The 25,469-nt window shown below is 45.8% G+C and overlaps 1 protein-coding gene across 1 annotated transcript in view; it reads left to right on the plus strand.

The window, feature by feature from the left end:
• LOC113489805 (myosin-IIIb-like) overlaps positions 1-25,124 on the plus strand; it is a 25,309-nt gene extending 185 nt beyond the window's left edge. Inside the window, exons 2-29 of the mRNA XM_026865826.1 lie at positions 28-158; positions 2,883-2,985; positions 5,287-5,389; positions 5,838-5,994; positions 6,325-6,427; positions 6,690-6,815; positions 8,003-8,111; positions 9,296-9,412; positions 9,861-9,961; positions 10,393-10,479; positions 10,650-10,715; positions 10,992-11,105; positions 12,172-12,283; positions 13,737-13,783; positions 14,096-14,161; positions 14,440-14,559; positions 15,425-15,510; positions 15,747-15,794; positions 17,287-17,334; positions 17,505-17,596; positions 18,804-18,935; positions 19,048-19,142; positions 19,414-19,613; positions 21,596-21,685; positions 22,349-22,514; positions 22,841-23,149; positions 23,456-23,549; positions 24,678-25,124. Coding sequence (XP_026721627.1) covers positions 28-158; positions 2,883-2,985; positions 5,287-5,389; positions 5,838-5,994; positions 6,325-6,427; positions 6,690-6,815; positions 8,003-8,111; positions 9,296-9,412; positions 9,861-9,961; positions 10,393-10,479; positions 10,650-10,715; positions 10,992-11,105; positions 12,172-12,283; positions 13,737-13,783; positions 14,096-14,161; positions 14,440-14,559; positions 15,425-15,510; positions 15,747-15,794; positions 17,287-17,334; positions 17,505-17,596; positions 18,804-18,935; positions 19,048-19,142; positions 19,414-19,613; positions 21,596-21,685; positions 22,349-22,514; positions 22,841-23,149; positions 23,456-23,530 — 3,003 coding nt within the window. The 3' untranslated portion in view covers positions 23,531-23,549; positions 24,678-25,124. The remainder of the gene's footprint in view (positions 1-27; positions 159-2,882; positions 2,986-5,286; positions 5,390-5,837; positions 5,995-6,324; positions 6,428-6,689; positions 6,816-8,002; positions 8,112-9,295; positions 9,413-9,860; positions 9,962-10,392; positions 10,480-10,649; positions 10,716-10,991; positions 11,106-12,171; positions 12,284-13,736; positions 13,784-14,095; positions 14,162-14,439; positions 14,560-15,424; positions 15,511-15,746; positions 15,795-17,286; positions 17,335-17,504; positions 17,597-18,803; positions 18,936-19,047; positions 19,143-19,413; positions 19,614-21,595; positions 21,686-22,348; positions 22,515-22,840; positions 23,150-23,455; positions 23,550-24,677) is intronic.
• The last annotated feature ends 345 nt before the right edge of the window (positions 25,125-25,469 follow it).

Here is a 25,469-nt window from a genome sequence, read left to right on the forward strand (position 1 = left end):
GAGACAGCCCCCTCCGCTTCCCTCCAGGTCTCCGAGCGGTACCGGTGCGCCGAGACAGGCGCCCTGCCCCCCCACATCTTTGCTGTGGCCAGCCGGGCCTACCATGGCATCCTGGGTCACGGGAAGTGCAGCCCCCAGAACCAGTGCATCGCCATCAGGTGAGGGTGACCGGGCCGGGCTGGGGGCTCGCCGGAGCCAGGCAGAGGCGGGGGCCGGGTGACGGCCAGCGAGCTCTCGCTGGGCTCTGCCCGCTGGAGCTTCAGGTGAAGCTCATTCATATCTAGTGCTGGTGGTGAGACAAAACCCAACTGCACTCGTAACATATGGCTCTTGCTGAGAGCAGGCAGGCTGTGAACGGAGGTGTGTGGCAGAGAAAGCTGGCTTTTGTGAAGCAGCTCAGCTGCCGGTGTTGGTAACACAGCTAAATATGTCAGGTTTGTGTCTGGAGGACAATTGGTATTGGAAAGATTTAACCAGTTCTGGAGAAAGCATAGAGTGTTGGTTTTGGGCAAAACAGCTTCTGCTGTAACTGCTGTAATAAACGTTAACAGTAACGAGAGGAACCTGTTTTCCCAAAGTGGAGCTTCCCATATATAACCACAGAGTGGGAGAAAGGAAAACAGAAGCTTTTTTTTTGGCCCAACACTTTTGGTAATCTGGTCTGGGAAAAATCTTCCTGTCCTGGGCACTTCTGTGGACTAGAAGAGAAAAAAATGGGCTCATGTAATTTAAGAGTTTACCCCTGTCACAAGCATTTCACTCTGTGTGTGATGGTTTTGTTCTGCTGAAACTGTGCAGGACAGCAAATAGTATCTAGTAGCAGGGAAAGTTTCAAACAACATCAACTAGCAGAGAAAGCCTCAAAACATGCACTGTGTTCTGGAAATTGTACAGAACAGTTTAAATTTTATCTTGGTGAAAATGTTAATTGCCTTTTTTTTTGGTTTAATACTCCCTTTTTATATTTGCCTACCAGTCATTTTAGCAGTATTTTCAGACTACATGGTGTGGAAAAGACTTTCTGAATTACTGCTGAGTGTTGTGGTGGGACTGCGAGCTCACCTTGAGGGTCAGTTGAGCCCCTTTCATTTCTCTAGCCTGCAAGCCAGTGCCTGTGCTTCACATCAAGTGGTTGGAGGCCATGGAGTCAGCAGGGTAGAAGAGGTGCTGCTGGTAGGGCTCTTAGGATGGAGAACAGTCATAGTGCTTGTCTTGGGAGATGGAAGACAAGAATAAGTAACCTTTGGACATGTGCAAGAAGTCACTGTTCTGATTGTTTTCTGTCAGCAGTTTGTGGTCTCAGACATGAGAGTTGTGTGTCTTGCAACCCTATTAACTGGTCTGTGTGTTGCTGTCACAGGAAGATCAAGGTTTTGCTCTCTGCAAGTGGTGAAACATTCATTAATAAGATTAGCAGTCATGAGGAAAGTTGGGGCGAAGGGGGGAGGAAGAAGTCACTCGTGTTAGACAGTTCATTAGAACACCATGGGGACACACCAGGTTCCACTATTCTCTGTGGTCTCTTTGGTCTCCAACTTAGTGTGGGAGTTCTGGATGGCATGTTTCAGACACAGTGGCTGCCCTTATGTGGCAAATGCTCGTTACAATCAAGTTATCCAGTGCTGTAAATTCCACTGGTTCCTCTTGCCTTCCCAATCCCAGTGGGTGTTAGTCACAGCCTGGGTATGCTGTGGCGCAGCACTTGGGTCTCCTGGAGATGACTGATTTTTTTTCACAGCCTGGGGCAATTACATACCTGCAGCTGGAGAGTGTTCATGATCTGATAAAGCTGTTGTGCTTGCTGGAGGATAGAAGGATAAGCTTGAACCATGGGAATGCTGACTGATAGCGCTTTTGTGATGGAAGGAAGTCACTGAATACAAAAAAACATACTGAGCAGCTACAATGTCTGGATGGCATGTTCTCAACTGGAAAAATGGTCTTACTTTCTTTGTGCACATTCAGATGACCTGATCTGTGCTTGATATCAGGTATCTGGTGTATTTGAGGTATTCAGCCACCTATGACGCATACTTGATCCCAAGCACAGCTACTGAAAGTTACAAAGCAGTAAAGCTACACCAGATGCTCAAAGTTCGTGTGTGGAAACAGAGGCCTGCCCTCAAGTACACCTTCAGCATTTCCTGCATTTATTTTTTCCTGTGCCTACACTGAAGTTCTCTGCTTGTATGATGTTGTCAGTCAAGGACACGTCTCACTGATTGTACAATTCCCCCTTCCAGGAGAGGGGAAACTGTGCTTTCCGAGTGCTGCTTGTTTGATTTGGAGGTGGAGGTGCTGGGCGCATGTGATGGCGGAGTGACGTGCACTCCTGTGGGTGTGCGGACAGCTCTGTGGTAGTGTGCCCACCTTCTCAGCTGGCTGATGCATGTGAATGTGTGAAGTGCCTGAGATTTGAGATTGCTGCACTATCTTGACATCAGTACTCAGTTGTGAATGAGATGGATGGGGCAAATCTCTTTGAAGAAAGAGGAAGCTGTCAACTCCAGCATATGTGACTCCAGTTGCTCTATCAGACCACTTTTGAAGGAGGTTGTTTTCCAGAAGTTAGATACATTTATTTTTTTTTTTAAGAAACAGGGCAAAAGGTCTCGGTTGGGTGCACCCTGTCCAAAAGTGATGGCATGGGGTATACCTCTACTTCCTTGTAGATGAGGGGAAAATTCCCCTGAAGAGGGATCAGGACCTTGTGAAATCCACTGTGTAAAGCTGTGGTGTGAGTTTGTACTCACACATGCATTTTAGCTGAAAAAGTTATGAAACTCTTGGACAGGGTAGCATGCCCAAGTAATGGGACACTAAGAAATAAGGGACAGAACAATGATACAGCTGTTGGAATTTCCTTTGCTTTCTCTTGGCAGTGGAGAGAGCGGTGCAGGGAAAACGGAGAGTACGCAGCTGTTGTTGAAGCACATAATATACCTATGTAAAGGCAACTTGCATTTGGAACAGCAGATCCTTCAGGTAGGTCATTACCTGATGGTGCTTGAAGGTGCAGAAGCAACACTGCTGCAGGACAGCTTGCATAAAGCTCAGAAAGCCTGCTGATGAATAGCCACTGGAAGTCAGGGAGCAAAACATGAGACACATAAGAAAATAGTGGGTAAGGATGGTGAAATAACTAACCACAAATTAGAAGGTTGGTAGGTCAGCAGTTCTGCTTGGTGGGAATGTAGTGGTATCTTAAATGATAGAAAACTATTGCAGTCATTTATCATGTTCTCTGTGACAAGGCATTAGGAGCATTTTTAGGTTGAACAAGGACTTTTACTAGAAAAATTGTCTTGATTTAATGGTACACATGGATGGGGAATCCACACAGCCTTCAGTCACCTTTCCTTGGCTGCTTCTACTTACTGTCAGGCACATACTTGCTAACTTCATCTTTGCTGTTTTCCTATACCTTTGCTAGCTGATTTTGAAATGTATTTGTCTCTTTGCTCTGAAGTATTTCCACTTGAGTTGCTCCCCAAGGTGTTGTGAGGTTTTTTGATCAGATCATACTTTAACTGTCCATGTGATAGATTCAGCAGATTGGGTTCTTGGACTACTTCATTTTAAAGTCTGTTTACAGGTTTCCTGTAGAGGCAGAGAGAACTTTCTGTGTGTGGTGGGTTAGCTTTGGCTGCACACCAGGTGCCCACCAAGCCTCTATCACCCCCACTCCTCAACTGGACAGGGCAGAGAAAAATATGACAAAAGGCTTGTGGGTCAAGATAAGGACAGAGATCACCCAGCAGTTACTGTCACAGATAAACAGTTGGCTTGGGGGAAACTAATTTATTGCCAATTAACATCGGAGTAGGATAATGAGAAATAAGAACAAATCTTAAAACACCTTCCTCCCAGGCTCAACTTCACTCCTGATTTCTCAACCTCCTCCCACCAGTAGTGCAGGAGGATGAGGAATGGGCATTGTGGTCAGCTCATCACACACTCTCTGCTGCTCCTTTCTTTTCACCCTCTTTCCTCAGTCTAGTGTGGAGTCCCTCCTGTGGGAGACAGTCCTCCACAAACTTCTCCAGTATAAGTCCTTCCCACAGGCTGCAGCTCTTCACAAACTGTGCCAGCGTGGGTCCCTTCCATGAGGTGGAGTCCTTCAGGAACAGACTGCTCCAGGGTGGGTCCCCCACAGGGTCACAAGTCCTGCCATCAAACCCGCTCCAGTGTGGGCTACTCTCTCCAACAGGTCGTGCCAGGAGCCTGCTCCAGCGTGGGCTTCCCACAGGGTCACAGCCTTCTTCAGGCACATCCCTCTGCTCTGGTGTGGAGTCTTCCCTGTGCTGCAGGGGGAGATCTGCTCCACCATGGACCTCCATGGGTGTAGGGCACAGCTGCCTTGCCATGGGCTGCACCACGGGCTGCAGGGGAACCTCTGCTCTGTGCCTGGAGCACCTCCTCCCCCTCCTTCTTCACTGACCTTTGTCTGCAGAGTTCTTCCTCCCACATTTTCAATCCTATATTCTGGCTCCTGTAGCACAGGGTTTTTTTTCCCATCTCAAATATGTTATCACAGAGGTGCTATCGCTGATGGCTTGGCCTTGGCCAGCAGTGGGTTGTCTGTCTTTGAGCCATCTGTTGGACATGGGGGAAGCTTCTGGCATCTTCTCACAGAATTCACCCCTGTAGCCCTTCCACTACCAAAATCTTGCTGCACAAACCCAATACACTGCACCATGCTTCAGGCTCTGGAAGAGCATGTTATTTCAGTGTGGTATCATCCATGGTGGATCCAAGATGAATGTCAGTGCTCTGGTGTGGAAACAGCATTGTCATTTCACCTTGCTTCCAGTCAGTTTACCAAGATGATCAGATTATTAGTTTCTTTATAATTCACTGTCCTGAGTCTTGTGCTGTCTACACATTTTAGTAGCTAAGTTACCATGCTTGCATTTACTGAGTGCCATGTTTACCTTGTTTGCTGTTGTAGTATAGTGGTTAAATTATCTAGTGATACCATGTCAGATGCTTTATGGAAATCTGTTACAGTGACCTTGTATTTTAACAAATGAGTCAATGATCTTACTGATATCAAATCAATTTGTGCTTATTTTCAGTAATTTCATGCTGCTAATGTTTGTTACATTTGCTTCTTCAAGTTCCTTTATCCAGAGTATGATAAAACAGGTACTTTTGGGTACTCATAAAGTGGCTCCTTTTCCAGCTGAATGCCAAATAGTAAATGCTAAGTTGAAGTTTTCCAAGTAAGTTAGATTTGATCACTTAATTTGAAGAATGGTTTTTCTGCTTGCTCACTTGTTTTAGGTAAATCCGTTGCTTGAGGCTTTTGGCAATGCCCAGACTGTGATGAATGACAACAGTAGCCGCTTTGGAAAATACATACAGCTGCATTTCCAGAAGAATACAGGTAAATTCAAGGGCAATTACTAGTCTGGGAGATGGTTAGGCACTGGAGGGAGTGGACTGTGTAGCCAGAACTTGTGGAGGATGAATTTTTGACACCTGAATCCCTGTGGGAGGGGTGTGCAATTAAGTAAAATGTTACAGCAACCATAGCTGTAAGATAAGGCCTGAGTTTGGACAGTGTGAGCATACAGGAAGGATATGGGGGTGACGGTGCAAGGGAAGTGTCAGTAATATTCTGTGGTGCCAGAATCCTAAAGGAGATGAGCAGACATCCCTGATGGGGAGCATGGAGAAGCCCATTTCCAGGGTTTTGGGCAGCCTAGAGGGTGTTGCACACAAGGAAGTTATTTTAGACAATTCCATGCTCCTATCACCAAATAAGAGATGTGGGACAGCTCAGCTTCCTGTCCCCAAGTGCAAAGTTTACCCCCTCACCTTCTTGTGTGCAGTACAAGGCGCAAAGCTGAGCGTGTACCTGTTAGAGAAGTCACGGGTAGTGCAACAAGATGCCGGGGAGAGGAATTTCCATATCTTCTTCTATATGTTTGCTGGACTCTCATCAGAGGAAAAGGAGATGTATGGGCTATTGGATCCTTCACTCTACAGGTACTTCAAAGGCAGACAGACCCGAGTTTAGTCTTCATGATGGGGGTGGAGGGGAAAACATAATGGAACCTATGCCTCTGCCCTGTGGCTCTATCTATGGAGCCCGGTACAGGTAAACCAATGACTGGAAGTTGGAGGGGGATCTGAATGGAGCTACCTGTATGGGTCATCATGGAAGCTGGGAGGTCTGGTCTTTGCTGCATTACCTTGGAAAAGTTTCTGTCCCTTTCATGTCTCCACTGCTGCTGATTTGCTTTGTTCCTTTGGGGGAGGACTGACTTGCTGTGCTGATTTGTGTGATGGTTTTGAATGGGATATACACTTTCTCAGGTACATAAGTGGACAGTTTGGTACACAGGATGTAGCTCAGCGTTGGGAACGCAAATACCAAGAGGTGTGCAATGCCCTTGACATGGTGGGCTTCCAAGAACAGGTTAGTTCTGGAGTCATTTAATTTCCTTCTCTACTTCCTGCAGGCATAAGATTTCTTTCTGGCTGCTGTTTTGAGGCTCAGTCCTATTTCTCTCCTCTCTGGATTTTCAGTGTTGCTTCCAAACCGCCTGAGTCTGTCAGATTTTGTGTAGAGCTTTTTCCCACAGGCTGCCTATGCCTTTCCCTCACCTCTCCAATTTTGGGGGCCTCCATGTTGTGTTACATGCTGATGGGTTTTCAGCCACTTTTCTTTTGTGTGTTAGGAGCAAGTGGACATGCAGACTATCTTGGCTGGTGTGTTGTCTCTGGGCAATGTGACCTTTGAACCTGAGGGCAATGGGTCTGTAAAAGTGAGCAAAGCTTCCCATGGATGGCTGAAGGTTGCAGCGGTGAGTCACAGGAAGAGCTGACAGAAACATTATGGATAGGATGCTGGTTCCTACTGGCAGTGTGACTGCAGGAGCTTATCCTGAAGAACAAGGAGCTTTTTCCAGAAATGCACAGTATGACCCCATGGCTGCATTTGTGTTCACTGCTAGTCATTCCCCAAAAGACACTTCCCTATTTCTTATGTGTCTAGAACCAGTGTCTTGCATAGGGCAGTATCACATGTGCATTGCTTACTTCATAAAATACAAGCTTTTTAAAATTAAATGTTATATGTTACTAAGTGTGTTGATGCCTTGGAGAAATTCAGGTGTGCAGTGTCTGAACCCTAGTTCTGTGTCTTTGACAGATCTTGTCCAAAGATACTACGTTGGCTGCTGTCAGTTTTCGTTGGTTATCCAGAATTAAACTCTCTACTATTTCACATGAAATTATCACAGATTAAGTAGAATATATTCCCCAGGACCATCCCATTTTTATTATATGGGATGGATACATTATCCTGCCTGTTAACCCAACAGAAACATGTGTTGTATTTCTGCCCTTTCTATGTCTTCTTATATTGACCTGTTTGAAATCCCAGCACCCTTGGTTTTTGGTTTCACACTGATCTCTTTGCCTGTTTCCTTCCTACACTATACCTGAAACAACCACCTACATCTGTTCAGCAGCCAACTTTTCTGTTACTTCTTGAAGTCTGCTCCTTGTTTTTTCCGTATAGAAGGGGAATTCCTGTTAAAGCCATCACTAAAGGCTTCGTTTGTGTCAATTTCCCTTTGTTTCCTCTCTTTTGTGGGTTCATGTGACTCTGTCTACTGAAGCTCAGACATCTCAGCACCTGCACAGTCACTTCTGGTGTTGTTCAATAAGTCATTAAACCACTGAGCAGGGTCTGGCATTGCTCCCCAAGAAGGTGAAAGGTGGTAGCATGGTGAGAGCAAAACAAAGTATTGCAGAGTGCAAGAGTGAGTTCGGTCACAGCAGGGATAATGGAGATCTTGGAGCCCGCATCTGACTCCAGTGCTGTCAGATGTTAACAGTAATATTTACCTTAGAGTAGACCTCAAAGGCCTTAATCTGAATCATGACCCCATTGTGCTGGGTGCCACACAGAGGCAAGGAGATACAACCTCCACAAGTAGAACAAGGGTTTACTATTAACTGTCCTCATCTCTTTCCTCTCTCCCAGGTTCAGTTTGGCATCCAAGAAGATGAACTGTTAAAATGCCTTATTTGTACAACGTCAGTGACCCGAGGCGAGCAGATTCAGCGTTTTCACACCCAGCAGCAGGCAGAAGGTAAGAAATGTAATGAATTGCAGATGTGCTGGCTAGAAAGACTGACCTATATTTGATGGAAGGGTATCCCCACACATCTGAAACTTGCTGAGAACAAAGATGTCTGTCTGTGCCCCTTCATTCCTCTTGCACAGGGGCAAGTATATCAATGTTTATCTGTTTAGTCTCTTGTTGACATATAGGACCATGAATGCTACTTTCGTTTGATCTCTAGGAGACTGCAGAGATTAAAATGAGAAACCAATGAATTAGCTTTGTTTTGTTGCTCAGTCTAGCCTAGAAGGAAGCTGTAGGTACAAAAGAGGGGAGGGCTCCTGTTGCAGAGTGCTGGTAGTGCACAGAGCTCTAGATAGTAGATGGAGAAATAACTGAGACAGCACAGTATCAGGGAAGGAGTGACATGAAAGGGGGGTATGTTAAAAGTAGCAAACACAAGGTCTTATTTTCCTTTTCAACAAGAAAAGATGATAATCTGAGAATCTGCACAAAAAGGTTCAGTTAAAGTAAAAAGATTTTTAAAATAAATTTAAAAAGCATGAAATCTCAGGATTTCTGGATTAATTCTTAAAATAAATGAAAAAAAACTGGAAATGGGAAATGAGCTAGTTCTGTTTCCCAAATGTCTTCTCTTGCACCTCTCTGAACAATAAAATGCTCATCTCCCATCATGCAATAGGTCACGTTGATTTGGTTTTGTTCTTAGATGTCAGCAAGTTTTCAATCAATTGTATCCTCCTCTTGCTCACAACGTTTAAACATTTTGCAGATGTGGACTAGGAGGAACAGAACCTTTCAATTTTCCAAGTACAACTTGGAACCTCTCACTTGGTTTAGCAGTGAGGGGATCCATACTCAGTAGACCTGCAGAGGGGAAGGCAAGTCTCAGGATATTCTGAAAAGTGGCTGGACTTTTTTTGGAAATTTTCCATTCTAGATGGTCTCACAAGTGCCCTAGCATGGCATGTCTGATCTTATAGAAAGATTGTGAAGATTTTTGAATGAAAGAGCTCTGTGTGAGCATGCAGAGGGCAGGGATGATCATACATATCTTTATCTGATCTTTAAAATAGATTCATAAACCACTAGACATTGTTGTTAGAGGTGAATATATTGAGCCACTTTGTGTGCTATCTTCCCTGCTTTCCTTGGAGCCCTTCCAGTGAGCTGCTGTTTGCTCTGTGCAGGTGCTAGGGACTCCATTGCAAAGGAGGCCTATGGCCGAGTATTTGGCTGGATTGTTTCCAAGATCAATGAGCTGCTGGCTGAGAAGGTGGATTCTGAGGAGGAACTGGGGGAGATAGGTGAGTTCTGCCTGCCTTGCTTCTGTTCTGTCCTTAAATGTGCATCCCTCAGTCACAATGAAGGAAAGGCACAACAGGATGTTTCACAGAGATTGCATGCAGGGATCCATTATTAAAGACATGATCATATTGAAGATACTAGTCACCAGCATAAAGTCTGCAGGGCTTTGGCCAACTCTGAGAAGTTGGTTGATCTGCAGCAACTGTGAGGCTGTAGTTCTGGGTACTCTGATTTTGCAGAAGAGCTGGGGGTGGGAGTGGGGTTTCTCCTAACTAGTTCTCCAGTGGGCATTATGGGAGGGTGCTGCTGGTGACTTGGCTGGGGTTTCCATGTGCCACAAGAGGTAAGTGGTAGGAGATTTAGTTGTGTGTTGGGGTATGCAGCTATCTGCAGGGATGGTCTGCAGGCTCCTTCCCTCTTTTAGGTGTCTTGCCTTCCCTCTTTTAGGTATCTTGGATATTTTTGGGTTTGAAAACTTTGCAGTGAATCGTTTCGAACAGCTTTGCATAAACTTGGCCAATGAGCAGCTGCAGTACTACTTCAACCAAGTAAGTCTGCTGTAGGTCATCTCACCTTGTGCAGCAGAGAAAACAGAGCACTGATCTACCTGGCATATGAAGGAGAGCTTGGGGGAAAAACAGGTGTACTGCCTGGAAGGACAGAAATGGTGATTAGTGAAGCAGGATGGAGAGCAGCAACCTCCTCTGCTGTGGTGGGGGAGTCACTATTGCAGGGAAGGAAGGAGTAGAAGGATCAAGCAGTGACCAAAGTTGGCAGAGTAGGAACACTTACAGTTTGAGAGGTGTTCCTGCTTTATGCACCAGGATCAGTGAGTGACAGCCTTACAGATGAGCATGCAGAACAGCAGTTTCATCTTGGGCCTCTGATGCTGTGGGTGAGAGAGCCATGCCTCTGTCCTCTGTTCAGCATGGGAAGGAAGATATTCAGGGGTGCTACAACCTTTTTTAATCTGTTTCAGCACATTTTCCAGCTGGAACAGGCTGCCTATAAGGAAGAAGAGATACCTTGGGAGGCTATCACGTTCAACAACAATGAACCTGTTCTGGTGAGTGAGAGGACTGGCAGAATTGCTTCATCCAGCCAAGAAAGGATTCTTGCTCTTCCTACCATGGAGAGGAGATGCACCTAGGAAGAACATCTTCAAAGGGTGGTGTAGGTGAGAGTAGATGTCCTGTACTGCTTTAGATATGTGTAATGTGTCTCCTTTCCCTACAGAATCTGTTCCTGGCCAAGCCACATGGGCTCCTGTCTCTTCTGGATGAGCAGAGTCCATTCCCTCAGGTATGCATGAGATAGAGGGCAGAAAAAATAGCGTGGGGGAATGTGGCAATAAGTATCTGGGCAGCAGAGAGAGCTCTTATGTTGGAGTGTGACTTTAAAGACAGGGTGAGCAGTAGTGTTCCCATGTGTGACTGAGATAGGGCAGCCAGATCAGAGACAGTCCAATCATACTGGCATCCCTGTGAAGAGTACAGTATATATTGTCCAGCACTTTGTTTTGCTTCCATGCACTCTGATCAGGACTCTGTTGCAGCCTTAAAATCTACTTTCTTGCAGGCAACTGACAAGATGTTTGTGGATAACCTAAACAGCAGCTTCAAGGGGAATTTACACTTCCAGCCAGGTCGAGGCGATGTTTTGGGCTTCAGCATCCTTCACTACGCAGGGAAAGTATGTACTGTTTTCAGTAACTTATGTAGGAGGAGGGAAATGTGTTGCTTGACAAATAAGGCTTTGATGTTAAGGAGTGTATATTCTGATGATATAACAGAAGTAATGTGTTCCCAGGGAGTTGGCTCCTAGGATTCCCTGGGATTTCTGTAGAAGGTACAGGAAGAGAGGATCCCTGAGGGAAGTCAAGCTATCTCTACCAGCATAGGGTATTAGAAGAATTGGCTGTACACATCATCATTGGACCTCTTAAAGTAGTCCTTCATAAAATAAAATCTGTGTCCGCTGTGCAGCACCAGAGGTCAGTCTGATGGCTTTACCTTTACCTATTGGTTTCCAGAGCATAGCAGTCACTATTTTATTGCAAGTACTGAGGAACACAGAGCAGCCAGGTGTTTTGAAAGTGGAGGCAATTATTTATACATTCAAATGTTATTTAAGCAGCTTGGGGCTTAGGACTATGTATGTGACCTTACTGCCATCAATTTTGAAAGCATTGACCCAAATATTTTGAATTGGAGACAATTTTTTGAGTAGGAGCAGACATGACAATTCAGGTCATTGTAATATGTAATTTAGTAATCTCATCTCATCATTGGTAACTAAGTTATTACTTATGACATTCTTTATTACAAAAATTAACACCCAACATAAATAGGAGAGCACCAGGCTGGACATGACAAAGGAAGTGAGCAAGAGAAGCAAGGGGATGCATAACAGGAGGGGAGCCTTTTTAGAGAGGGAGAGAGCAAGGAAAAGAGTGAAGCATAAGCCAAAAGTAAATGAAATGCTCATAATCAAGGAAAAGAGAACAAGAAAGGTGGATGTTTGTGGTGTGCCTGCACTCCTGTGGTTCTCATGCCTCAGTGCTATCTGCAGCATGTTACTCCTCAGGATTTGCATCTGAATGGAGTGTATATGCATTTACAGCTTCACTTTTGAGCCAGTATACCGAATTCAAGTTTACATTCAGTTTAATAGTTGCTCCTGGCAAGCTGTGGAGGTGACTTTCAGAGCAAGCCAGTGAGCACTGCTGTCCTTGGTGATTTGCTGCCCTTTTGCCTAGGTACAATATACTGCTGAGGGCTTTCTAGAGAAGAACAGAGATGACCTTCCAGCCAGTATCCATGGGCTCTTCATGAATAGCATCAACCCCTTGCTCAGTGTACTGTTTACAGGCAAGTCATTCTGCTAATGATCATAGAATACCAGGTTGGAAGGGACATCAAGGTACAAAAGCAGGGTCTAGACCATGGTAGGACATCCCACATGAATCAAGGCCCACCTTGGCAAGAGCTAAGTATGGGGATGAGGCTTGTGTGCTATGAATGTTTCACAGCTGGAACATTCCCCATGGAATCTCCAGGAAGGCTGCAGCCTGGAGTGCAGCTGTTGACATGCAGCGAGCTGTTCATTTTTCCCTGGAAAGCAAGGGACGTTGTATCCCCTTTCAGAGAATTATCCACTGCTCAGATGTCTTGCCTCAGATCAAATAGCCCATCTCCAGGGCTGTTGCTGGACTGTCTCTAGTGGCCCTCTCCACATGCTCTGTTCTTGTCTTGAAATGAAACTGGCCAAGGTCATAGCTTCTAGCTGTTCACACTATGAAGATAAGGTGATGTAAAGCCACAAGCAATGTGTAGAGATTATCCTCTTCAAAAATTTTTTTTCAGGTACAACTTGTTAAAAACATGAGGTCATGCATTATTTCTCTCCCACTATCCCTTTTTCTAGCTATTGATAAGCCCTCAGAGTCTCCAAGGCTTCTGTGAAAATAAACATTTAAAGTAGTCAGGTGGATGCTTCCTTAGAATTTGTCTAGCTGAATACAGTGCTTCTGGTACAGAACTTTTTTTTGTCCTATTCAGTCTATGCCACTTTCTGGGATTTACAAGTAACTGATTAATTTCTATTCTCCACTGTATTTTTCAGCTCTTCTGCTCAGCAGTGTATTTCTTCATTACCACTTTCACACTGTTGCAGAAGATACTTAGTCTAGTCCCAACTCTTTGAAAGTTCATAAACATCAGAGAGAACCTGTTCCCAGTGTAGACTGATTGTCTAGTCCTTGGAAGCTGGCTCTGGGTGGCCCTGCTGAGCAAAGGGGTTGGCCCAGATGATTTCCAGAAGTCCCTTCCAACCTCAACCATTCTGTGATTCACATGGTACCATTACATCAAAGGTGCACAAGACTGTCATTAGATCCTTCAGTAAATTCAACTTCCTTGAATTTTTTATCTTGTCACTGAATGAGTTTTAAGCTATCTGATCTTATATAACCTCCTGTATTGACTGCTGTAGGTGAACTTCCCATTTCCTATCTGTACTTTTTTCCTGCTTTGTTAGGTGCCTGTTGATGATAGTTCCTTTGAAGGTGATTTAGGGTTGTTCAATAACCTGATTGCCTTGTCTTCTCAGTGGCAGAAAATAATACTGCCTGCACTGTATGCTTCATATATTTGCATTTTCTTCACCCTTTCTTTAGCTCTTTCCTTGTATTTCCAGATAGTGAAACCTAACACCTTGTTGATGATTCAGTATTTGTAGAGAGACTTGTCTGTAAGGTGAGGTTTATATGTTTAGACATAGTTGATGGCAAGCAAAAATTAACTGTTGTTTCTGTTCTTCCAGCCACTCTCTCCAGGACGGGGACATTGATGCCTCATAAGAAAGCCAAGGTATGGCACTTCAGGTCCATGTGGAAATCAATAAATTATCACAAGAGTTACCAGATATTTATTATTTGAGAAACTGGCTGAAAATGAGAGCAGGCAGAAATTGCTTGAAAGTAAGAGCAGACAGCAATCTGCATGCAACAATTTCTCCTTTGTTTTTTACTGTGTTTTCTGGTTGTTTCTGCTATGTTTAACTTGTCTTCCCTCCTGTGAAATCCATTGCCTCCTTTTTGCTACCTACCTTCCACCAGAGTGCTTTGAGTGGCAATCAAGCACTTCTTTCAGGGATGATCTTTTGTTTGGGTCTGGTTTCAGGTCATACCAGGAGCAGACAAGAAGTTCAACAGCACACAAAAACAAACTGCTGGAGCTCAGTTCCGGGTAAAGCATTGCTGCCCTGTAGTGCCCCTTGAGATGAATGCAGTGATATTTTAGTTAGAACTTCTAGGATGCTAATCATAGTTCAAGCATCCAGCATGTAGACAGGGGTTTTTCTGGGTGCCAAGCACAGCTGATTGTGGCAGGAGTGACCTGGTTGTTATCACAGCCTTGAAGGTTGCCATGGAGTGGGAGAATAGTTCTTGCTGCAGGATATGGCATGCCAGGATATGGCAGTGCTTTGGCTTGCTGGACTGTTGATCTTTCTCTGCCCTCCCCAGCGTTCCCTGATGATGCTCATGGAGAAGATGTATTTTGCCAACTCTCACTTTGTGCACTGTATAAAACCCAACAGTCAGAAGAAGCCAGGTGTGGTGGAGAGCCAGGTGGTGCTGCAGCAGGTGAGGAAAAGTGGTCTCGGGTACTTATGCCAAGTCTTGGTGGGGAGGGCAGACCCCATTGAAATGCTGTGGAAACCCTAGAAGCTGACTGGTCTGGGTCTCCTCTTGCAGGAGAAAATGTGGGCATGCTTTTTATGCATGTAAATGTTCTGGGTACTTGGTTGGTTTTGCAACAGACTGCTAGGTCCAGGTTTTACAATCCTAGTTCCCTCCCATTTCTTTTTCATGAATGCAATGAGATCTGCCTGTCAGGTACTAGGATTCATCTTTGCATCTCCTGGATAAGGACTGGTACAGACAGTACTCCAGAAAAAATTATGCTTCCCAGAGGAGACTATTCTTACCCATCAGCCAGGGCAGCTCTGAATAGAAGCCAAGATAGGATCATTTTGATAGGAGCTGAAATGTGCTGATATGACTGTCTTTAGGTATTGTCAAGTCTGAGATCCAGATGTTTTAAAGAATACTAAAAATTATTACAAGAGTTCAGAAAGCTCTGCGGCCTGTTTAATGTATATAAGAAAGGATAGGATTAAGAGGGACCTTCATCTGTGCCTCAGAATACTTCTTTGTCCAGATTTGGAAGTAAAAGACTAAGGGACAGAGGCAAAGCAGGACCCATGCTGGGAGGTGAAGTTATTTCAATCATTGTTTTATATGGTTTCCAACTTTTTAACTGAGTGGTTAATCATCAGAGTTACAGGATGTGGTAAATTCAGTCTTTAACCAAAGAAACTTTCAGAAAATAACTTTGTTTTGAACTAGACAAGTTTAGAGCTGAATGAAGGAATTTCTGGCTGCAGAGAAACAAGCTCGTGTCCTAATGACCTGTTTCTATTTGTTTCTCTTTGCGATGCTGTTTCAGCTCCAGTACAACGGACTGCTGGAGACAATCCGTATCCGGAGAGATGGTTTCTCCTGGAGACCCTCATTTGAGGAATTTGTTAAAAGGTTTGTTAAAAACTCTGCATGTTCCTTGTTGGTTATTGTTAGGGAAGTGACCCTGGTAACCAGATATGGGCACAGAGTAAAACTGCCTCTTTAAAACTCACATGCCTGAGACCATGGGGTTGTTTGTTGTGGGAAGCCAAGTGGGTAAGACAGTGATTTATTGTTTGCTGTGAGGGAGACATGGACCCCATCAAGGATGGGGCTCTTACCTTGCTGAATTGGTTTGGTTTTCACAGATATGGAATTATTCTACTTAAACAAGATGTTCCCTTCACAAAAGAAAGGTAGGAACCCTTCCTTTGTTATGTGCAATCCAGTTTGTTCAGAGACTTGCTCTCAGGGTAGCATAGCAATCTGCTTAAAAGGAACAAAGTGAGGGTGGGGTTTTGGGTAATGGAGATTGCGAATTCCTAGGCAGAGACAGTGTTTATAAAGCATTTTGTACAATGATGAATGAAATCTTTCTTGAATTATGTAGTAATTCCATTCATTTGCTATGAAGCTGTGCTATCCTATGGAATGAGAACTGATTAATGTACTCAATTTAGGGAGTCACAATGATCAAAGGTGTCCACTGAACTCAGTAAGGCAGGGGCTCAGCACAGTTGCCAAGTGCCTTTCTAGGTTTTTTCCTGATAGTCTCATGGGAGAAGATGAGTGCTGAGCAAGCAACCAGCACTGCAGTCAGGCTAGAGAGGATGTTAAAAAAATTCTTGGACCAGAAACAGGCATAATATACCCTCAGCACTTCCAGAACCTGACTGTTCCTGACATACACAAATGTCCCCCCCAGCTCTGCAGTCTTGCCCTGTCAGCTTTTTCCTTTCCACATCTAAGGCAGCAACTCCCTACCTCCTCTTCTCCATTTTTCCCAGTCCTTCCTTTTTTCCCACCATGGTCAATTGTGACTGATAGTGAGAACGAAGCATATAAGGCAGCCAGGTTTTTTTTGTTCTTTATGTTGTTTTAGTCTTTTAAGAAAAGGATTTGAATGTTCTCCTGGACCAGCTCTTTCCTGGCAGTAGTTCCTCTGGTCTTCACAGTGCTTCCTTGCAGTTACTGACAATTCTAAATTAATAAGAATTGTGTACCCAAGTGAAGTCAAGAGAATCTCATAGATGAATGAGAGATGATAGTAATCAGGCAGCATGGTGTGTTTTCAGACACTAAAATCATAGGATGTGTTTGAGAAGAGAACATAGATACAGACTGTGGCACAGTGGAAGCTGTCTGAGAAAGCAAAGCAGAAGTGGTTTTCTATGTGAGATAGTAATAGAAGTGCCACTGTGATTTCACAGCCTGGTTTTGCAGGCAGAGGGAGGGAGCTGTCTGTGAGATGCAGCTAGAGTAATGCTTTCAGTTCCAAGTGTTGGGGAATCTTTTCAAGTGACTCAATTTTATCACTAGAGTCTGCAAAATGAAACTGGAATTGGAAAACAGGCTTTCTTCCAGAAGTCTTGCAACTTGTGTGTCCCAAAGTGCTTGGAAATTAAATGAGGAGAAACAGTTCTGAGAACAAAATAGGCTCTGCAGAATTGCCTCCCAGGAAGTTGAGGGAAATCTGCCTCTGGGAATCCCTCTACTGATGTTCCCAGCTGTACCTCAGGGAGCACTACAAATTGACAGCTAGTTACTGAATGTGATGGGGTGACAGAGAATGTAATGCAAAGTTGTGCTTTGCAAAGGGGCACTTCCTTTATGCACCTAAAACCACTGTCTCCCTAGTGTTCACTTTTGGGGGAAAATTATTTATTCTACTTTTTTCCTCTCTTGCAGCTGCTTGGAGATACTGCAAAGTACAGAGCTGACAGGCTGGTTATGTGGGTAGGTGTGGATCACTGTTGCTGGAAATCAGGGGCCTGAACTGCAGAGACTTTATTACTTGGTTCTCTTCAGAGAAAACTTTGTCTGTAGGAAAGGTCTGTCCAAAGGATGATGGATGCAAGCTTAGACAAAGTGTTTCTCACTGCTTCTTTCTCTCCTCAACTTCTCAGGAAGTCACGACTTTTCTTTAAGTATTGGCACCAGGAGCAGCTGGCGAAGTATGTGGAGAAACTGGAAGGAGCAGCAGTTGTCATACAGGCAGGTGAGCACTGGGACAGGAGAAGCCCTTGACTTTGATCTCACACCAGGCCAAGGAAAAACATTTCTCCAGTCCCTGCTCCACCACTGCACCTTTGCAGATGTCAGAAACGCAGGGCAGGCCCCATCTCCATGTCAAAGCCTCGTGGAGTCAGAGTGCTTAATGCAGATGCCCACCTCCGCAGCACTCCTCCTCAGTCGGGGATAACTATCAGACAGTGTGAGCCTAGGGAAGGGAGAGCATGCGCACAGAACTGAGCTGATCTGGGCAGGCATATGATTTGGCTGTGTCCCAAGATCTGTCTAACTGTCCTCTGGAGTGAGGGCTTGTTTGAGCAGTATTGAACTGAGGAGAGGGAAAAGAAGATGAGTGAAGCAGATCTCATTCCTACCTTCAGAGACGGGCGGAAGGGGATGAGGTTTCAGGGTTGTTTTGGTTTGGTTCTTTTCTTTCCTTTCCAGGTAGTGTCCACTCTGGCAGCCTGTTTCTTCAGAGCAGGCACTGTGGGCAGTTGGGTACTTCCCTTGGCACAGGCACCATGAGAACTGTGCAGGAGGAAGAGGCTGTCATCCTGCCTGGTCTCTGTTGCACTTCTCTTCTGAATAGGTTATTGCACTGCTGAAACATCTGAGCAGCTTCTAGCTCTGCACCACACAGTATGACAAACATCAGACTGTCATATGCTGTGTCTTGTTCTTAGCCATGAGGAAGACGTGTGGGTAGTGGGAAATGAGATAGTGTGCCTTTCAGTTCATGTGCTTTGGTACCTGGGAGAGTGGGCAAGATGATAATGCAGTGTCTCTAAATCTCATGAAGTCTGTGATGGCTGCTTATGGGAAAGATTGTCCTGTGGACTGACACCAAGGAAATCCTGTCTTCTACATGGAAGAGCTTTGCTTTTACTGAGCAGTGTCTGAAGGGTACTAGCAAGATAGATGGTTAACAGGTGCTCTCCTGTGAGTCTTTGCTTTTTATGTATTCAGTGCCTTGGCATTAGAGATGAGATTTTAGATATTTTTTTTTTTAATCCTTGATATGGCAGTTTAGAGAGTAGAAGATATTTTCATGGTTTTGACTGCCTGCTCACAGTAGATTCAAGTGTTGAGGGCTTTGCACTGGGTGAAGGGATATCACCCAGTGCGCTTCCCCCAGGGAGTGACAAAGCCATGAACAGCAGGTTTTTTTCTAACTACAGCTTTTCTCTGAACAGTTTTCAGGGGATTCAGATGCAGGAAGAGTTACCTAAAACTGGTGGCTGAGCCAAGAGCTCAGGCACAGCGGCTACAGGAGGAGGCAAAGAGAGAAAGAATCCAGCAGATGGTGATGAAAGTAGATGCCCGCAGTGAGTTGCTCCCACTCCCCCTATGCTGGCCACTTGTGGGATGATCACCTTGAAGTGCTGTGTGCCCCAGGTGATAACGGCCTGCCACTGGCTGTCTTTCATCTTGTTGCAGAAAGAATCCCACTTCCAGTCCCCATACCTCGAAAGAGACATCCTGAGCCTTGTTCTCTTGATAAGCCGCCACAGCCACGCAGCACACTAACAGAGGTAGCAATATTTGCTCTACTTGGGGCCACTTACCCAGGTGTGCTGGTTCCCTGCTCCTTCCACCTTCTGCATGCACATGTTCTCTTGTGTGGTCCCCAGAGAACGTTGCCATTCTTGTTATGAGAAGTGTGAGTCCTTTCCTACTGTGGTTAGTTAAAAAGCATGGTCAGGATCTCTGGGGAAGTGAAAGCAGCTTTTGATACTTTGACTGATCTTGTCTTAAGAGAGTCAGGGGACCTTCAAAGGCCTGCTTTCCCCCCTCTATTTTCAGTCCACTCCTTTTGATAACTATTTGGACCCGTCTGCACCTTTCCCTGTTCTGGGGACAGAGGAACAGACTGATGCAAAACCAAAAATGAGGCAACTCCACAGAGGAGCAGCTTTCCACATGTTCAAAGACACACAAGCCCAGAAGGTCATGAAGGATGATGGAGCCTTCTCAAGCTGGATGCATGGGATGATCAGCCGGAGGTATGTTGGACACAGTGGCCATGGCTTGGGCTGTGGCAGCAGGCAGAAGTGTCTGTGTCCTTAGGAGGACTGTGTTGGATTTGCCAGGATTTGCCTCCTTAAAGAATGGGAGTGACCTGCATGGCCTTATACTTCTAAACTGTGTGCTTCAGACCCTTAGGGGAAGCTTGGAGTTCCCTATCACCGGATGCAAATGCTGAAACTTTATGTGGGTCCAGGGAAAGACTGTGGAAGCTCATAGAAAATAAGTTCATTATGGGTTCCTAAATACAGACCCTGAGCAGGGAAGGGAGGCTTGGAAAGTACTTGGAGAGGAAATACACGTGTGCATTTACCCTGTTGCAGACCATTTGCAGAGACATATGGAATGAAGATGGACTTTTGGTCTGACTCATTCCAACTGTTCTTATATCTCTCAGTTTAGGTTGGGAGGAGACCTCAGTTTAGAGCAGGAGAATACAGAATTCAGTGTACATTTATTTTAAAAAGTATTAAGAGGGACTTTGAGTTCCCAACAGCAAGATACCTCCAAAGCCCCCAGATACAGGAAAAGGAAGTTTTTTTGTTGATAACTCTGCCCATATAAGGAGAGTGTGGCATAAGTGGAATTTACATTCCTTTAGGCTAGGAGAGACATCCATAAAGCCCTACTTCCTTATGGAATTGTTTACAAGACTGAACTCTAGCTTTTTTTGGAAAGCCTGTATTCAAATGCTTGTAATCTTGCTACAGGGTATGCCTCACACTTTATTTGCTGAGCTAAGCACTACTTTTTGAGCTACATATCAGAAATACTGGTTATGCCAGTTATAAGGTAGGAGCAAGACAGTGGAGTTAGCAGGTAGATGTCAGAATTTCTAGCTATAGTCTCCCCTGTGTACAAATTAATCTATGGTGCTGCATGCTTGCAGCACCATAGATCAATGTCCCTTATTTGGTGGGAGTTGTGTGAGCTTTGCTGCCAAGCATGCCTGTCACCTTTATCTTACTCCAGTTTGCAACTTCTTTCCTATAAAGCTGCAAGTTTCCTTCAGCCTTATTAGGTCACAAGTTCCTGGATTTCATTAGTTTATCAGTGTGCACATCACTCAGAAATTATACAGCATGTTACCTTAGTAAAGGACACTACAGTAGCTGACAATTCCCTGGTAGCTGCAATTTTTTTCTTTACAATAATTATCAAGGCCCCCACCTGCATTAATGCTTTTGTCCACAGATCCAAGAATGCAGGAGAGGAATAAGGACCTGGAAGACAAAGCTGTCTGAATTCAAGTATAGGTTAGCCATGAGCACTTCATAATGAAGGATGCAACAGATCCTTGCCAATTTTGAACTGGTGCTTCCTGTTGCTGAATTTAAGTCTCCATACAGTAATATAAGCTCAGCCTTATGTAACAGAGCAGCTAGAGCAATCCCAAATTGCACTGGTGATTTGCAGTCACCTTTAGCCTGGAGCAAGGCACATGACAAGCACAAAGCAATGCTTTGTCTACTGGGCAGAGAGAGGGAAGACCTCCTTACAGCAGGAAGTTTAGAGAGCCAGAATGGTGTAATCCAAGTTGGTGTTTTTCCAAGGCACTGGGCTTACCTTGTGCTGGTCACCACTATCCCACAGTATCCTGACTTCTGTCAGCCCTGGAGTACAGGAAATACACGTGTGCCTCCTCATCTCAGCAAGGCTTTGTAATGTGCTCTGTGCTGTAAGGTAGTTGTTGCTATTGTACTAGTCAGACTGCAGGAACAGGTTTGGAGCAGCCTGGCTTGGAGATGCTTTGGCTGAGAGTATCCTGCCTCCTCAATCTGCTAATGCCTCCCTGCACCACTAAGCCTGAGTCAGGAGGCAGTAACTAGGAACAGATGGGGTAGATGCTGGCCTCCCTGTGGACTGGGAGCACTACCATGGTATCATGGGAGATAGGGTGGGAGTTGCTGCACAGAGGCAGCTGCTCACAGTCAGCTGAAAAACTATTTCCTGCTTCCAGGGAAGCTGAAAACTTGCTGAGTGACAAGCCTTTGGGTTGCTTCCTTGTTCGGATCAGCAAGAACCGACCAGGCTACACACTGACATACAGGTAGGTAATGAGCCTTGCAGAAAAAAAAGATGGTCCAAAACTGAGCTGTGCATGACTGGAGGAGTTAAACTCTTCCCACAGAGGAGTCCAGTGATGATGATGCTTAGTCTCTCCTGTTGTGGGTGCCTCAGTTTGGAGTAGCAGACAGGACACTGGAGTCTGTCTTTTGGCAAAAAGTACATCTGTTTGTGGTTGGGATGCTGCAGCTCCAAGGGTGCAGGTCCTGCTTAGGCTGTGCTATATGGCTGAGTGGAAAAAACAGGTTGGAAGAAGCAGTGACTGAAGCAGAGATCAGTCTAGAGGCAGGCCAGGGGAGAGACAGTCAGAGTGCTACAAGGGCATGGTCTTTGTACAGCCTCAGGCAAGGGGTAGGACAGAGTTTTTAATGTGGACAGCAGGCTTGGGAGGCAGTAGTCTGCTGGGGTTTAGATACGGCTGCCAGGGTTCTTCTGTCACTGGCTTTGGGGAAAGTGCTGCTCCTGCAGCACCTACTAGCATAGTGTGTGACACTCCAGCATGAGACATCTCCTGCATCGTGATATTTATTACTGTGGCTCCTGATCACGTCTGGCCTCTTGAGACAACTGCAGAAAGCAGTGACTGGGTCCTGGAGAGATATTGTGGCACCATACCATGACTATTTCTGTCTGTCCATCTCCCCAGGGGTCAGCATGGCTGCAGACACTACATGATCCAGGTGCAGCGTAATGTGCGCTACGTCATCCTGGGGGAAGACCGGGCTCACGCCTCCCTCGCTGAACTGATTCAGTATCACCAGATGGTGGGCATCCAGCCCTTCATGGAGACACTGACTGTTCCCTGTGGGCAGGTGAATGTTGGAGGATCTGCAGCCAGAAGAGCATGGGCACTGTGCCATGGGTGGACAGAGTCACTGCAGCAGCAGGATCTCTTTTGTGTTCCAGTTGGGGGTTTTCCATTCTGGCCAAGCAGCTTGGCCTCTTTTGCATGCACCAAGAAACACTACTAGCTGGGCACTGGGGAGTCCTGGGAGGGAGAGAGGCCCTGGCAGGTGGATGACACCTCCTGCCTCTGAATGTCAGTAGATGCACAGAATGGGTATTCCTCTTTGTTGTGCTGTTTGGGTTGTGTGGAGGGTCTGCAAGCCACTACTGAATCCACTCTTCCCTCCCTCAGGAAAGTAGCGAAAGTCTGGACTATGAAGATATGGAGTGCCTCACGCAGGGCCCGCCAGCTGCCGAGGGGGAGACCCCTCCAGAGGTCCAGCCCTGCACCTCCAAACCTTCCACCAGTAGATCTGCTCTGTGGTCAGGAGCAGCCACAGTTCTTGGACGCAGGTGGCTCAAGAAGAGCAAGAGTTCTCAAACTCAAGAGAGCCTGGACAAAAGTAGGAAAAAGCCAAGCTCAGGCAAGGAGAGAGGCAGGCAGCGAGCCTTACCTCGCCTCTGCTCTTCCATACGCCTGGCAATGCAGGAAATCCGGCAGGTGAGCTGGGGCATATCCTCTACCAAGCATTGCCACACACAGCCACTCTGAGACACATGGAGCTGCCCTACCATGTGCAAGAGGAGGCTACCACAAGTAGTGCTTGGTTTCCTCGCTTCTAGGTCACAGGTTTTATTCAGTGGTATTGAGATCAAGACTGCATTCACTGGAAGTGCTGGTCTGGGGGAGACCCTGGGAGAGGCTTGATGAGATGCCCAAAGAAAAGTCCACAATGAAAGGGGCTGTGTTGTGGCCAGCATCCCAGTTGCTGCTCCCCTAACACTGTCTTTCTGCTTCTCACTGCAGTTCTCATTCACTCCCTTGAAGTCTTCTGTACAGAGCTGTGAAACTCGCAGCAATGAGGATGCAGAGCCCAAGTGACAAGGTAAGAGGAGGCAGCACACAGGAAGGCCCACAACAATTGCAGCTTCCCTAGGAAATGGAGGAGCAGAGGAACTTTTCCCTTCCTGCTCCACGAGGAGCATGCTTTGGCCACCAACTACCTAGAAATACAGCAGGAAAAACAGAAGGCAGTGGCCAGCTTCCATTCCAGGACTGCAAAAATACCAGGAAAAATGGGAAAAATCGGCATAAGGTTGGGTTCCAAGCACCTCTATGCTTGCAGTACAATAACAAGACTGCTGGAGGGAGCTCACAGTTTGTTAGAGGCCTGGGGCTGGAAGGACGACTACTATCAGAAAGCATATCAGCACACTAGAACAGTCAGCTTCAGTGGCTTAATGTTGTGGACAGAGGCACATATCAGAAGTGGGTGCTGGGCAGAGAGCCCTAGGGGGTAGCAGAGGCAGTGAGCCAAAGGCAAGGCTGAGAACACAAAAAGCAGCAGCCTGTGAGGACTTTAAACAAGGACTCAGCAGCTGGAGACACAGCTGGTTACTGAGGCTGAAATATACTGAGCGGGTTATAAGAGTATATGAAGTGGGCCAGGGCAGGCTTCTGACACAGCTGGCTATGCACTGTATCTTAACTGTCTGAAGTATCTAGCGGATGAGCAGCTCCCTTGTTCAGACAGTGTGTTTAAAAAAAAAAAAAAAAAACACCACAAAAAAAACCCACAAACCACTGAAGGCAGGAGGAAGCAGTAGTGGAGCTGTTGTACACCTCTGTTAAAATCTGGATTTGTCAGCAGGAGTAGAGAGGGGTCAGAAGACCAAGCTCTTGGGTGCAGACCCACTGCAGGGCTTGCAGCCCTGCACCAGGATTGACAAATTCTGTGTGGTTCCACTCCCAGGAATGTGTGTTGGAGCAAAGCTTTCTAGCTAGGACCTGTCTTGTTTTCTTTTGATGGCTGAGAAAATCCTCTCCCTGAAGTGTTTTGACTCAGTTACTTCATTCTTGTAAGTGGGTATTGATGTACCCAGGGGATGCTCCTTGTGTCTGAGGTTAGGCATAAGAAAGACAAAACAGGTGGAATCTACATAGATAACTGCAAACATATTGTAGTGGGATTGCTGAATGGAGCCCTTCTTTTATGACCTCCACTGAGTTGTGTTTCTTTACTTTCTTGCAGGTCATCTTCCAGTGCTGCTGGGCCTTGCCTAACTGGGTGAACATACCCAGACATACAGCAGACGACTTTTTTTTTTGTTCTTGTTGCACCTGGTTGGCCTTGTGCCTTTAGCCACAACTGCTGCAGAAATTAACTTTCATCAGCACTCAGTAGCTGAGGCTACTCTATCTGTGGTACCTGGACCTGCCTGAGGGGAGAGGATGGGAATGGTAACACTCTGCACAGACCCACAGTGCCTGATAGTCTGTGTGTCAGTACTTCAGTGTGCCTGGAGACCCCTCACCTCACACTGTTAATAGTCACAAACTGGATATTTCTCAGCAGCGTGTTCTCTCAGGTACCTGTACTGATTTCCTACCTCTTTCTCGTCAAGTCCTCTGTTTTGATCCTGTTCATCTGCTGCTCTGGGTGCGAAGGGACGCTGGACTTTGCCAGTAAGGAATTAAACTGAGAAAATGCAAGAACATCTTTCTGCAGAACTGATGTCCTGCCCCTTGCAGCAGCATGCTGGCACACTGCTCCCCAGTCCTTAGCCAAAGCTCGGTTCAGGGAATCATTGGTGTAACCTTGTTCATCCTGGTTGGAATTGCTACAAGCCAGGGCTGGACAACACACTACTTTATGCTGAGGGTAGAGGGCTTCGTGGAGACCAGCCAGGGAAGCAGTGGCTGTTTCAGCCCGACATCCTGGCTCTCCCCAGCACTCCCTTGCAGCATTTAACATACATTTTCTCTTCCTTGTGCTGAGTTTTGGCAGCTGCTTTGAGACTGTTCAGGACAGAACTAGTCC

The sequence above is a fragment of the Athene cunicularia genome (assembly GCF_003259725.1).
Source record: "Athene cunicularia isolate RWA chromosome Z unlocalized genomic scaffold, athCun1 chrZ_part1, whole genome shotgun sequence".
NCBI lineage: Eukaryota > Metazoa > Chordata > Aves > Strigiformes > Strigidae > Athene > Athene cunicularia.